Source organism: Pipistrellus kuhlii, unplaced genomic scaffold, assembly GCF_014108245.1.
Source record: "Pipistrellus kuhlii isolate mPipKuh1 unplaced genomic scaffold, mPipKuh1.p scaffold_m20_p_1, whole genome shotgun sequence".
Taxonomy (NCBI): Eukaryota; Metazoa; Chordata; class Mammalia; order Chiroptera; family Vespertilionidae; genus Pipistrellus; species Pipistrellus kuhlii.
Genome location: NW_023425404.1, coordinates 6,667,820 through 6,683,036, shown reverse-complemented (window position 1 = coordinate 6,683,036; position 15,217 = coordinate 6,667,820). Strand labels below are relative to the sequence as shown.

Here is a 15,217-nt window from a genome sequence, read left to right as displayed (position 1 = left end):
CACAGGAAGGAGCCCTTAGTAACAGGCAGGGAATTTTTTAAAAATTATTATTATTATTATTATTTTTAAAATATATTTTATTGATTTTGTACAGAGAAGAAGGGAGAGATAGAGAGTTAGAAACATCGATGAGAGAGAGTCATCGATCAGCTGTCTCTTGCACACCCCCTACTGGGGACATGTCCGCAACCAAGGCACATGCCCTCGACCGGAATCGAACCCGGGACCCTTTAGTCCCCAAGCCGACACTCTATCCATTGAGCCAAACCGGTCTCGGCAAAAAAAAAATTATTATTGATTTCAGAGAGGAAGAAAGAGAGAGAGAGAGAGAGAGAGAGAGAGAGAGAGAGAGAGACATCAATGATGAGACTCACAGATTGACTGCCTCCTGCACATGCCCTACTGTGGATTGAGCCTGCAACCTGGGCATGTCCCCTTGACCGGAAATGAACCTGAAACCCTTCCGTCCACATACCGATGCTCTATCTTCTGAGCCAAACCAGCTAGGGCTAGGCTGAGCATTTTTATTTTATTTTATTTTTTAATATATTTTATTGATTTTTTTTTGCCCCCCCTCCCTCCCTCCCACACATATCCTCCCTCCCCAGAGTTTTATGTCCATTGGTTGTACTTATATGCATGTATAAAAGTCCTTCGGTTGATCTATTATCTCCCCCAGATCTTCCTCCCCTCTCCACTGTAATTTGACAGTCTGCTTGTTGCTTTACTGTCTCTATATCTATCTTTTGGTTCATCAGTTTATAATGTTCTTTATTATCCATAAATGAGTGAGGTTATGTGGTGTTTCTCTTTTATTGATTGGCTTATTTCACTCAGCATGATGTTCTCCAATTCCATCCAGGTTACTGCAAATGATGAGAATTCCTTCTTTTTTATGGCAGCATAGTATTCCATTGTGTAGATGTACCATGGTTTTTGGATCCAATCATCCAAAAACTAGGCTGTTTCCAAATTCTGGCTATTGTAGATTGTGCTGCTATGAACATAAGGGTGCATATATCCTTTCTGATTGGTGTTTCTAGTTTCTTGGGATATATTCCTAGAAGTGGGATTACTGGGTCAAATGGGAGTTCCATTTTCAGTTTTTTGAGGAAACTCCACACTGTTCTCCACAATGGTTGCACCAGTCTGCATTCCCACCAGCAGTGCACGAGGGTTCCTTTTTCTCCGCAACCTAGGCTGAGCATTTTTAAAGAGCCCGTGCAGCCTCCAGGGAAGTTAATACCACCTAAGCAACTTTTCCCAACAGCTTCCTCATTCTTTTTTCTCCTTTTACGACAATGCTCCACCCAGTAAAAACTGAACACCTCCATTGCTCACTCTTGGCTAGCTGTCCTTCCTTCTCAGTAAGCAATGCAGGTACAGAGTTGATTAGAACTGCTGAATGCAGAGGGAGAAACCTACATTCTGATCCATTCTGCATCTCCACACTTAGAGGTGAACCTGGGCAATGATCCAGGCGCCTATCACTCAATTAAGCAATGGTAGTGAGCGAAAGTTTTCTAAGTGCTGCCAGGGGGTGCTCTCAGAAGAGAGGCCTCATTAAGAGGGGAGAAAAAGATGCTATTGAGGAAGGATTAAACCTCTATTCCTTCCCAGCCTCACACCTCTTCAGGGGACAAAAGGTTGAAAATGTCCCTCTAATCAAAACAAGATCTCTCTCTGCCTCTCCCTGATTCTTAGCCCCTGCTTTATGTTGGCTTCTGTCTCCGCAAAGAAGCTGATTTATTGAAACATCATAGAAAAAAACAGTTGTCCCCCAGACAATGGAGTCGCCTGCACACAGGCATTTCCAACGTAGGCCGGCAAAATTCTCAACCTGTTGCTATAGCAGCAGAAAGAATGTGATGTGAACAGAGCAGCTCTGCAAGATCCATATCCAAGTCCCTCCAGCTCCAAGGAGAGCATTAACCCTTCACTGCCCTTTCTCAGGAGTAGAAGCACCTAGGGGAATAAAGTCCTACATTTTTCTTAGGAGCTGGATGATATAGTCTTAGCATTCACTCACTCCTTCATTCACCCAACAGCTATTAATTTAGATTCTGAGCAAGAGGAGGGGTAGGAGATTAAGTCATTGCTAAAAGAACAATATATTATGTGGCATCAGTGTTGTATGGGAGACCCATGAGGTATTCAGCAAAGCCATCACCAGAATAGAAACAACCTATCCAATATAACCAGCTTATTTGTTAAGTATAGAAGACCCTATATATTCGAACCCACTGCAATTATTTGCTTGTTTGCATGTGTGAATTTGACAACAAAAACACACTAGAAATGCTGGCTCCACTTATATCGTGCCTCCTACAAAGCATTAATTTAAATGAGTTGTTTAATCAAATCAGTTTCCCACATGAAATAGAAATAACACTGTGTGTCAGAGAACAATTGCAACCAATTGCTGAACAGTTGCCAGGCAACAGAAATGGCAGGGAGGGCTCAGAAAATACACAGAAAGAAGCTCAATGGCAAGGAGGTCTTCTAAACAGTCCCCACCCCAATTTTTTTCTGTGGCCAAGATAGTAAGCTCAAGAAATGCCGCTTAGAAAGCACCTTTAATCCGGTTTACTTCCCCTAACGCTTAAGTGGGAAAATCTCATTATTACTGAACACCTCGCTGCCAGACTTCCTTGTTTCCCATGGAGCATAAATACTAGGAGGGCAGGGTTTTTTAGCAGAATAAGCTCAGCAGGTAATGATATCCTCATGGGCATTTTGTGAAAGAAGACAGAATCAGTAAGATTGTCAGACAAAAGCTGAAACACCAAAAGGACAGGCTTCTAATCTTGGTTGGCCAATGGACGTGGTCTCAGGGAAGTTACCTAATCCTCTGCACCCCCGTTTCCTCCCACGTACATTTGATACATCACACCGTTCCAAAGGCACAGAGTCATCAACAACAATGCTTAGGCTAGGAAACCAGTGGCCTGTAATAAAGCACACCATTATTATTCTCAGTAAAACCCTACATAATATGGTTTTTACCCTGGAGACTATCTGAGAATCTCAATCATATTTTAGAAAACTGGTTTCTTATCTGAATCAGAGGCGTAGGCTACAAGCCTTTCACAAAATGAATCAGGGAAAGATAGGCCATGAGGGAGGGATATTCACCAAAATCTCTTTTATCCACAGCAGTGTTGGGCTAGGGTTTGGGAAATGGTCCCCAAATGTTTGGACTAAACAGAAACTTTTTGCCCCAGAAAAAAGTGATGATAGCACAGGGATGTTGCATAATTTGAAGACTTGACTCTAAATAATGCCCCTCCTGGAAGTGGGCAGTGGGCAACCAAGCCCAGTGACCCATGGCCTTGACATTGCGGAGGATGGGGTGAGGGTGGAAATGGAGGCATTCTACTGAGATAGTGCCAATAGAACAGTACTCCATGCCAAGTTTGGGGTACTTTCAGGAATTCTTTTCCCTTTAAAATTCCATTGGCTAGATCATAGGAGCCGAGAGTCTGACACTTCTTGCCCATGACAAGGAACAGGCTATTTCCATATGATGGACACTTTCTGCCTCTTGGTTACTCTGGAGGCAGCTATGACTTCAGCAGCATTTCTCAACAGGAGAAAGTGAAGCTCCCTCACACGTCCTCTCACAACACGGAGGCTTACCTTCAAGGCCCTAATTCCTCACCTCTCTCAGTGTCCATGCCCGTGCCACATGGCTTTGCAGTTTATCGCTGCAAATATAAATTTTCCTGCCCTTTGACCATGAGCTTGGCCATGTAACTTGTTTTGACCCACAGGATATTAACAGCTTGATGACATCACCAGAACCTTAAAATGAGCTTGCTCCTGGTGGCTTGTGCTCTTGTGTCTCTACACAGCCATGAGAACATGCCCAAGCTGACAGCTGGTCCAAGAGGAGGAAACTCCAGATAAGCCCAGCCAAATCAGCTGGTTCTCCCCACACCAACCTGCCAGCATAGGAGTTAATAAAAGCATATGATTGGATGCTACTGACAGTTTGTGGTTGTCTGTAAAGCATCGTTTTTGTAGCAACAGCTAACTGGTAGACCTACTATAGTAAAAATCCACCTGCACTTTAAAGGTTAAAACACTGTTTGCTTTGTTTTCTTAACACATTAGTAATGGATCTCTGATTTCCTTTCCCACCACCGCCATTAGACTATACAGTCCTCAATGCCCAAGATTTATTCATGGAGGCCATCAATAAATGCTCTAATTCCCAGGGGACACAATGATAAGAAATACATAGTTCCAGCCATCAATCTGCACCTGTGAATTTTTCCCATCCAGGACCAGGTCAAAGTGCTTTAGCCCAAAGGTGATTACAAAGTTTACTTATGCAGCTGGAAGTATACCAAGTCAGAAATGAACTCTGAACCACCTCACTGTTGCTATTTAAGTAAAGGTGAACTGGAATCATTACAACTTTTAGGAATGAAAGGGACTGATAAAAACACTGGATTATTGGTTTTCTAGCTAATCACCAGAACTTACTTTTCTTAAAAAAAAAAAAAAAAAGTCTTTTTTTTTTGGTTTTAGAGAGAGAGGAAAGGAAAGGGAAATACTGATGTGAGAAACATCAATAGACTGCCTCCTGCATGGCCCCAAGCTTACAACCTGGCATGTGCCCCAATCCAGAATCTAACCTGTGACCTTTTGGTGCGTGGGATGACACTAAACCAACTGAATCACCTGGCCAGAGTAATCAATCACCAGAACTTTCTAAATTATAGATTCCTAGTTCTCATCTATATTTAGTTGAATACTCTGGCCTAAGGCCCAGGTGTCTGGGTTGTTAAAAGGTCTCAAAGTAATGCTGATGATCACAAGAATTGCATCCCCGCAATAGAATCTCTCCATCCAGTGCCTGAGTCTCATGGTGAGTTGTGCTAAGCATTTATGATGACATTAGTAGACACAAAACTGAAAACAGAAGGATCATCTCCAGGTGACCACATGTACCCATTAATTATTGTTAGCATAACAAACTATTCCAAAACAAGAAGCTTAAAATGAATTGTTAGCATAACAAACTATTCCAAAACAAGTAGCTTAAAATGATAAGCACTGATTATGCTCACAAGTCTGTGGATCTGGATCAGTCTGTCTGAGCTCTGCTGGGCCCACTCAAGTGTGGGGCCAACTGGCTGGTCTAGGATTGCCTCACTCACACACCTGTCTGGTATAAGACTGCTGTCACCTGAGTGACAAGGGTCCCTGGGAAACAGCAAGTCCAGGAGTGTCCGTATGGTGACCGGGCTGGATTCTGAGGGAATAGACAGAAATATTCGAGGGCTCTTAATACCTAGGCTGGGGTCCAATATAATGTATACCTTTACTTCTGCACATTCTACTGGCCAAAGTAAGTTACAAAGCCACGCTCAGATTCAGGGACTGGGGAAACAAACTCTGCTTCTTTTTGTTATTGTTGTTTTAATTGATTTCAGAGAGGAAGTGAGAGGGAGAAATGATATAATAGAAACATCAGTGACAAGAGAGAATCACTGATCGGCTGCCTCCTGCACATCTTCTGCTGGGGAATCGAGCCTCTGACCCAGGCATGTGACCTGACCAGGAATCAAACTGTGACCTTCTGGTTCACAGGTCGACGCTCAACCACTGAGCCACACCAGCTGGGCCAGACTCTACCTGATAAAGAGCTACAAAGCCATATCACAAGGAACTAGATTCAAAGAGGGGAATCACTGGGGTCATTTTGACAACCAATTTATTCCACGCCTAATATAATTGGAGAAAAAGATCAACTGCAGCCAACTGTGGTTTCTAAGTGTAGGCAAAACTTTTCACTCTAATCTCAAATACTATAAAATCACCAGATTGAAATTGAATCAGCTATTCCTCATTTCTACTGCCTGCACACAAAAGCATCTTACTTAATCCTCAAGATCTTGGTGTCAAACTAAAGCAAAAGGAATCTGTCTCAGCACTATTTTATTCATTATTTTATTCATTACTTATTTACTTATTTTTATTATCCTACCCAAGGATATTTTTTCACTGATCTTTTAGAGAAAGTGGAAGAGAGGGGGAAAGACAGAAACAGTGATGTGAGAGAAGCCCATCCATTGGTTGCCTCCTGCATGCCGCCCAGGGCCCTGCAGGTAGGAGCCTGCAACCGAGGTATGTGTCCTGGACTGGAATCAAACCCAGGTCCCTTTGGGCTGCAGTCTGACAGTCCATTCACTGAGCAAACTGGCCAGGGCTCAGCACTATTTAATATTATTTCGGGGGTTTTAAAGGTGGTGTGGATGACATGCCATCCTCATGGGGATTGTTCAGGGCAAGTGTCTCTGTGATGTGTCTTCCTGGTTTGGGATGTGCCTACAGATGAAATGTGGCCGAAGGATCAGGGCTGCATCCTCCAAAGGATCCAAGGCATCAACAGGAAGGAGTACCGATGCGTAGTAAGAAATATTACAGGAAAAAGATAACATACCAGACCAACAAAAAGCCTAAAGAGCAGGAAACTGGAGCTCACGGAAGATTACAGGCTGGGGCTAATGATACTTTAGCCACTGGCTGTGCCTAAGCCCTCTTCACTTTATATCCCTAGTTCACTCATCCTCGCCCCAACTGTGACCACTTAGGAAATGCACTAAAACTACGGTGGCTGAACTCACAGCTATAGCTATTATAGCATCCCTACAACCAGGGTGCTGCTTTCTGGTTTTAAAAAAAAAAAATCACCATGACCTTTTGGTTAGCTCCACTCAATTCTCTAAACACATACTTGTGAGGTCTGGGACAGCAGGGGGTGGTAGAGAAATGAATTCCAGAAAACACAGGATGACAGAGAAGTGGTGGAGGCTGGGCTGGGATACAGAGAGTGGGAGGAGAAAGGCAAGGTTGTTGAAAGTACCCAGTTTGGTTCCCATTTGTAAGGCCAGTTTTCAATATGCCTGGTAGGGTCACTGCTTAAAAGACTAAACAGAAGGAGTACATGAAAACACGATGAGGGGGGGGGAATGCTAGCTTCACCATGAAGATGCCTCAGAAATGCCAGATTCAAGAAGAAACCACACTTGTTTAGTTTATGAAGAAACCATAGGAAATTCTGAAACTGTGCAGAATAGGCCATCAATAGCAAACACTGCTGCCCGGCCACTGTGTCTCAGTGGTTGAGCATCGACCTATGAATCAGGAATTCACGGCTCAATTCCTGGTCAGGGCACATATCAGGATTAGGGCTTAATCCCCAGTAGGACGTGGGCAGGAGGCAGCCAATAGATGTCTCTCTCATGGATGTTTCTATCTCTCTATTCTTCTCCTTTCCTCTCTCTCTAAAATCAATAAAAACATACTTTTAAAAAATAGCAAACACTGCCCACTCTCCTCTATACTGGATTCTGTCCCTGAGCTCTGAGTCTAGGAGAGAAGTGGGTTTGGGAGGGATAACGATGTTTCTATACACCAATGCAGAGTATCCACATCGCATATGCCTCCGGGGGCCAGATGGTTATTAGTATTGTTACGCCCATGGGTTGGAGTGGCATCCATTTGATTTTCAATCGTAACTGAAAAGAGCCACAAATGTAAACCTCGAATCTCTAATAAAATCATCATTATTGTTCCCACTCCCTTCTTGCTCACTCGGCAACAAAATAAATGGCATTCTTGGGTCACCTTCTAAAGAGCTGGTTGATTGGTCACTCTTTGCTTTACATTAGCCAAAGGGAAACCTAAGCTATAAGGAAGCAGACTACTGGCATTATTATCACAGAAACACTATAATGGCCATGACAAAGAGTTACTGATTTCAACAAGAAAGCACACTAGACTTTCCTAAAACTTAGGAGAGGGGTATGCACTCCAAGAAGCAGATTTGCACCCTGCCTGTGCCCTTCCTGCCTTTTCTTGATACACCAATTTTTAGGGCTGTTGTTTTTTGCTAGTCTAAAAATCTACATAGGGTCAGTGTAGGTTGCTCCTAACAGAGAATCCTTAAGTTGCCCACACAGCGGTGCCAAGAAAGAAACTGCTGCATTCGTAGAGATACCTGGGCACAGGCCAAACTTCCACGTGTGTCATGGGAGTGCCTCTGGCTTGGGCAGCTCCCTTCACCGTTCTCCTACAAAACCCTTAGCTCAGCATCTTCACCCTCTAATGTCATCAGGACATAATTCCTCTTGTCTGTTCAAAGAACAAGGCCGTCTCAAATGGACTACGTACTAGTACAGTATCAAATTAGTATTGTATTACCATAGCCTTCTTCTTGAGCTCTCCGCAGGTATGAAAGCTTGGGCTCGGCCAGCACCAGAGGCAGCAGCTGTATTTCTGCCATGCCCATGCATTCCTTAGCCTGTGTTTGGAATAAGTTGTATTCCTTCATCTGCCCATACAATCCAATAGTTTGAGTTTTGTGGGTTTTTTTTTTTTTAATATTTTTATTGATTTCAGAGAGGAAGGGAGAGGGAGAGAGACATAAAACATCTATGATGACAGAGAATAATTTATCTGATGCCTCCTGCACACCATTTACACACACACACACACACTCCCGCCCGGGGATCAAGCCCACAACCTGGGCATGCGCCTTGACCGGGAATTGAACCATAACCTCTTGGCAATAATTTGTGTTTAGAGTAAGTTGTATTGCCTGCATTTGGAATAAATATTGAAATCAGAAGCCTGTTAACAATGCAGCGCTTGATGGCTGTGAATTACTCTCACCCACAGCAGCTGAAGGAGAAGGCCTGGCATCAGCCCCCCACAACAAGCCTGCTCCCCAGCCTCCTCCATGTGCCTTCCAACCCTCCCCTCAAAGGATTCTCGTCACACCATACAAAGATCTCTGTTTTCTCCCTTAAATCCCACATGAATCCCACATTGAGCATCTGTTTTCTTCACAGAGCACCACAGATTTAATTCAATACTTCCATGCTCATCTATATTTAATTAGACCAACGTATCTTTAAACTCTTTGACTCAAACCCTTCCGCTGGTATCTTCCATTCAACACGAAAATCTTTTAAAAAGGGTTTTCTGTTTGCTCGGTTTGTTTTGTTTTGAGGCAAAACGTCATCGTGATCTATATTAAAGCTCTGATAACAATTTAAGCTACTTTTCAACTGGTCAGAGGTGCTCATAAAATTCCCACAATCCTTAGCATCTTTCTTTCTTCAAAACATATTTGATAAGCAATGTAGTCTTTAATTTCTTTCCCCCTTACAGGGCCAAAAGGGTAAGTTGTACTAACCAGAGGCAATTAGTACATTAAGTTTGGCTTCCAGACCAGGCTATCAGGTTACAAGTTCTAATAAATCCTGCTAGGAAAAGACACTTCTTTGTCTTGGGGTGACTGAGAACTAAGGAATCAACCACACAAAACCCTTCAATTCCATCAGAAACTCTCCCGTCTAAACACAATAGAAAAGAGAAGCCAAACCCCAAAGCAGAGAAAATGAATGAAGTGGTCCCTCTGCTGGCAGCCTTACCATTGGGAGTGGAGGTCCCCTCTGGACCCTCACACGGGCTCTGGCTGCTCCTGGAGTGGGGTGAGGGTGGCGAGGGGTCCAGGCCGTGGGTGCGGGTGGAGGTATGCTCCGTGCAAGCCTGAACAGGACTCACCGCCGTCTGCCTGCCTGTCTGCCACTCCGTCCTCTCGTCTGGGTGGGAAGGGCCAAGATGAAAAAAAAAAAAAAAATGTGCAGGTTACTCACTGGCCTTCCCAGGCAGGCGGGCACACCCAGGAGGAGGGAGAGGCAAGGCGCAGATGGGGAGCTTCCTCAGAGGCAGGGCTCGAGATCTTGCTTCTGACTCCTTTTGTTGATACTTCCTGAACTTTAAACAACCTGCACAGGCATGGGTACTTCGGGGAGGCAAATAACACTTGAGTAATTAGATTCCGGGGCTTAATGCAAAGGTTACTTTGAAAAGGCGATGTTTCAGCATACACACTTTCAGATGGAACTCCGAAATTGGTTTCCACTGTGCTCGAGCATGAACGTGGCCCGGGAAAGGCAGGAAAGGGGCTCCCTTGGTGCAGGGGCTTGGAATGGCCTGGAGCGGGCAGAGCTGGATGGGATTCAGACAGTGAATTTCGCCGTCTTCCAGGCTCTGAATTGTAGAGGAACAGGATTGTCTGCCTTTCCTAAGAAGCACATTCTTGAAACAGGTATCTGAAAATCAAGAGTTTAGAAATGGATTCCCATTGAAAATGCAAAAAAAAAAAAAAGAAGAAGCTTGCCACCTGATAGTCTGGCCTTTGATAAAGCCTAAAATGAAGCTTTGCATCAATGGAGGGACCTGGGGTAATTTGTTTCGGTAAGTGTGGTGTTTGCAAACAGAGGCATGGCAGTGTTATCATAGAAGGAAATGGACCCATGGAGCGGAGAGTGAGGAGGAGGAACTAACACCTCTTAGTACCACTCAGAACCAGGTTCTTCTCTCATTTAAGCCTGGAAATGCCTATAAGAGGGGGCATCATTGCTTCTCTTTCACCTGTGAGTGAGCACCCTGAGACCCAGGGGTTAGGCGACCTGCCCAGGGTTCAGCCACCCAGTGAGTGGAAGACCCAAGGTCTGGGCCCCAGTTTGCCTGGATCTAAGACCCTCCATACCCCTGGGCAAGTCTTCCAACATTCCTGAAGAAATATTCTTCCAACATTCCTGAATAAATATTCACTTGCATTTGACCTAAGGCTAGGTTAGCTTTTCTTAAATATGTATACCAGTTGCAAACTGATAAACTATCCTGTATAATAAAAGCCTCATATGCAAATTGTCCCCTCAATCAGGAGTTGGAACTGGAGTTCAACTGTTCACTATGACGTGTGCTGACCACCAGGGGGCGGCGCGGAACATGTCAGGCATAGGTGATGAGACATTGGCAATGGGCGGCAGTGGAAGTGCTGCCAGCCCCAATGGGCTTCCAGGTGAGCCAGGCTGCAGCCACCAGGTTCACAGGGGCCGATTGGGCTTCCCGTATGTTTGCCCAGAAGCTGGTCTGCAATGCCAACTGGGAGAGAGAGCATTGCCCACCCAGCTTCCTTGCGGCACCACTGAGCAGCCCAGAGGCCCACGCTGTGCCCCCGCCACTGGCTTGGCTGGCCGCACTCACTGCATCTCCACATGGGGACTTGGATGCTGTGACTCAGATGGAGGGGGGTGTATGGGGGCCCAGGGGCTCAGGTGCTGCCCAGGACCCAGAGGTCAGATGGGACCTGCCCTTCCATACCAAAGGCTCACCAACCAGGCCTAGGGACTGCACCTGTGCACAAATTTCATGCACTGGGCCTCTAGTAGAATATAATGCTGCAGGATAATAGATACAATAGAGGTAAGAAAAAATGTACAATCAGATTTCTTTTCTGTAGCTCCTCACGATCTTTACTATGCTAATATATATTATAAATTTCCCAGCTAGGGACCTACAGAGTGCCATGTTTCCTTCCCCAGAGCTTTTTTGCTTAGAAGGAGATCTTTTGGGTTTGGAAGCACTGTTAAAGAGATGGGTTACTAGCCAAAACTGGTTTGGTTCGGTGGATAGAGCGTTAGCCTATGGACTGTAAGGTTCCAGGTTCAATTCCGGTCAAGGGCATGTGGTTGCGGGCACATCCCCAGTAGGGGGTGTGCAGGAGTCAGCTGATTGATGTTTCTCTCTCATTGATGTTTCTAGCTCTTTATCCCTCTCCCTTCCTCTCTGTAAAAAATATCAATAAAATATATATATATTTTTAAAAGAGATGGGTTACTGTTCTATTCTCTCTGCTGTGGTCTGAATATTTGTGTTCTCCCAAAATTAATATGTTGGAGTCCTACTGCCTAATGTGATGGTGTCAAGAAGTGGGGCCTGAGGATGGAGCCCTGGTGAAAGGGATTAGTGCCCTTATAAAAGAGATCCCACAGAGCTGCCTGGTCCCTCCCACATGTGAGGATACACCAGAGAGAGGACCCCTATCTGACCATGTTCACACCCTGATCTCAGATTTCCAGCTTCTTTAACTATGAAAAATAAATCTCTGCTGTATATAAACCACCCAGTCTGTGGTATTTTTTTATAGCAGCCTGAAAAAACTAAGACACCCTCCTTTTCTGTGGTCTTTTTTTTTTTTTTTTTTTTTTTTTTAGTTTTCTGAACTTATAAGTCAAAGTCTACCTATTCTAACAACCAATTCCATTCCCCAAAGATAAGCACTGTTAAAATTTTTTCATGTATCTGCTTAAGGCATGTTTATGCATATAAAGCATATATGAATACGCTTTAAAGAATAACACAACTGGGACTGAAGTATTTATTCATTTGGGGCCTGCCCTGTCCTCTAATTTAGCCTAATCTTCATTTCAATGCATTTGCTGCTTCTTCTCATACTCACAAGGACCATCCATCCAGAAAGAAGTCCACACCTGGCATAAGTAGTGCAGCCCTGCTCTGATGGCGCACATGTTTAAAAGATAAAAAGGCTCTTCTGCGGCCAGGAGTAGGGACGGAACAAGAAGGCCCAGGGTCCCAGCTCTGCTATGGATGCTTCAGTCAAGCCACAGGTGGGAGTTCCAGTGTCCTCGTCTCTACAGTGAGCATGAGAGCACCTCCCTCAGCTAAAAGGTGGATGTGGACTATTTATAAACAGCAGAGTACTGCACAAGAAGCAGGTAGTGACCAGCTCCTGCCTCTCAAGACATGCCAGCTGGAGCCCAAGAACTGCTTTAACAGAGAACCAGGTTATTTCTGTCGTTCATGATCCCAGCCTTGGCCTGCTCAGCCGCTGCTCCCAGAATAGGTCCATCAGAACACTGACTAGTTCCAGAGCACTGTTCCAGTAGGAAATGGGCCAGCTTATTTTCATGTGGGTGTTTTTACCTGCTCTTCCTCTTCCTTCCCCCCGCTCATTCTCTCCCCACAAACCCCCTTTGAACACAGACCTTTTCCTCCATTCCTCTTGCTCTATTAGACCTTATGAACTACATCCTGTTTACATATTTATGAAACTAATTTCAAATTTCTGGTTATGGAAAATTTCAAATGCATATAAAAGTGAGAGAAAGGTGTAACAAAGCTCCAGGTACACATCACCAGCTTCCACAGTGAGCAATTCAATCAAACCTTGTTTCACCTCTAACCCTACCCACTCGGGAATATTTTGAAGCAAATTCTCAGTATCACACCAGTGTATCCATAAACATTTCTACATGCATCTCTAAAGGATAAGGACTCTGCTTGTAAACAAAACCAAAATGAACTATAATTACTTCTTATCTAATATCCAGTCAATAGAAAATTTTCTCCAAATGCCTCAAAAAATTTTTTTGCACTCTGTTTAAACCAATCCTGCAATTAATTGATAAATGTTGCCTTTGCTCATCTAAAGTTTCTTTTCCCAGCTTTAGTTTTGCCTTGCAATTTATTTGTTAATAACTTGATTCTTTTGTCATACAGCCTGTCCCATAATCCACAATTTAATGATGGCATGATTTATTATGAATTCACTAGGGGTCCGTTGCAGGAAGATTCCTACAAGCAGCTGCCGTGGCCGAGCACACTGCTGCCCACGCTTTCCCTCTGGTAGCTGCCTTGCTTTCCACTTTTCCTCCCTCTTCCTTCTATGCTGTCTTTAGTCTTCACTCCTCCCTCTCTCGGTGTATGCAAATTAACTGCCATCTTTGTTGGGTTAATTTGCATTCTCACTCTGATTGGCTATGGGTGTAGGTCCGGTCAATTAGCATTTTTCTCTTTTATTAGTGTAGATAGTAAGATCTGGAGATTTGATCAAATTCAGATTTGAATTTTGAATAGAATAGTAGTTGATAGGTGGTTTTCCTTGAGGAGGCAACTGATACTTGACTATCTCTAGTTTTGTGACTTAGCAGCCAACTAATAGTCAGTGCTTAGATATCACTCCATAGAGACCAGAAAATGGTCATATCCTCCCATTACTTCTCCATTTATTAATCAGAGTGCTATTATGATTAAAGATTTTACATGTGCATTACATTAAATGAAAGCATATATTTTCCATTTGTGTTTTTGGCCACAAGGAGTTATAATAGATGATAGATATATCATCAATTCCTTATTATCTACATATTTCATTAAAAATCTATTATACAAAAAGATTTGGTTTCATTAAAACACACACACGCCGAAGCCGGTTTGGCTCAGTGGATAGAGCGTTGGTCTGCGGACTGGAAGGTCCCAGGTTTGATTCCGGTCAAGGGCATGTATATTGGTTGCGGGCACATCCCCGGTGGGGGGCGTGCAGGAGGCAGCTGGTCGATGTTTCTCTCTCATAAATATTTCTAGCTCTCTATCCCTCTCCCTTCCTCTCTGTAGAAAATCAATAAAATATATTAAAAAAAAAAATAAAACACACACACACACACACACACACACAAAAACCCCACTATGCCATTAGATTTCTGGGAGAAAAGCAAAGAAACATTATTCAGAAACCTTTAATCAAAGGATGGAGCAGGACTGGTCCACAGTACATCATTCACATTTAACCTTGATTCTATATTCTGTCACTTGCGAGCTCTGTGACTTTGGTAAGTTTTTCGCATTTTTATCCCTAGTTTTCTCTATAAAAATGGGGATAATACTTGCCTTGTGGTTTTTGTAAGGACTCATGATAAATTATGCCAAGAACATCTTTTGGTGTCCAAAAAAAAATAAAAAAAATAGTAGATTCTCAATAAATTGGTAGTTATTATACTACAAGTTCAACCACTGTTTCTCCCATACCTACCTATAACAGTGCCTTGCAAACAGCAGTTGCTCAATAAATGTTAGGTGAATAAGCACTGGGCCAATTAGCTTTGCATTGTCCCAAGCCAATGATGGCTTTAATATTTCAAGATGCTGTGATATAAAAATAAACAAAACTAAGTATCTGCTCATGAATTTACACTTAATTATAAGTAGAAATTTAAAAGCTTTGCCCTCAAATTTAGCATAATTTTTAAAATGCATCTTTATTGTTGAAAGTATTACAGATGTCTCTCTCCCTGCCCCTGCCCCCATTAATGCCCTTTACCCCACTCCCACCCTCTCCCCAGGCCTTCACCACACTATTGTCTGTGTCCATGGGTTATGCATATATGAATATAAGTTCTTTGGCTAATCTTTTCATGCCCTCCCCTTCCCTCTGAAATACGTCAGTCTGTTGGATGAAAAAGCTCATTATTTGCTCCCAAGTTAATTAGCTATTTTGAAAACAGTACTGTTGGTAACCCGCAGGATTAGGGCAAGTTGGGGACGCAGG

General features: G+C 43.5%; 1 protein-coding gene across 4 annotated transcripts in view; it reads right to left on the bottom strand.

Moving 5' to 3' along the window:
* STON2 (stonin 2) overlaps window positions 1-15,217 on the bottom strand; it is a 124,918-nt gene that overhangs the window by 38,786 nt on the left and 70,915 nt on the right. For 3 of the 4 annotated variants that reach the window (XM_036429830.2, XM_036429820.2, XM_036429848.2), the window contains one exon: window positions 9,453-9,623. The exons of the other annotated variant lie outside the window; for it this stretch is intronic. In XM_036429830.2, the coding sequence (XP_036285723.1) occupies window positions 9,453-9,623 (171 nt within the window). The remainder of the gene's footprint in view (window positions 1-9,452; window positions 9,624-15,217) is intronic. 4 annotated transcript variants of the gene reach the window in all.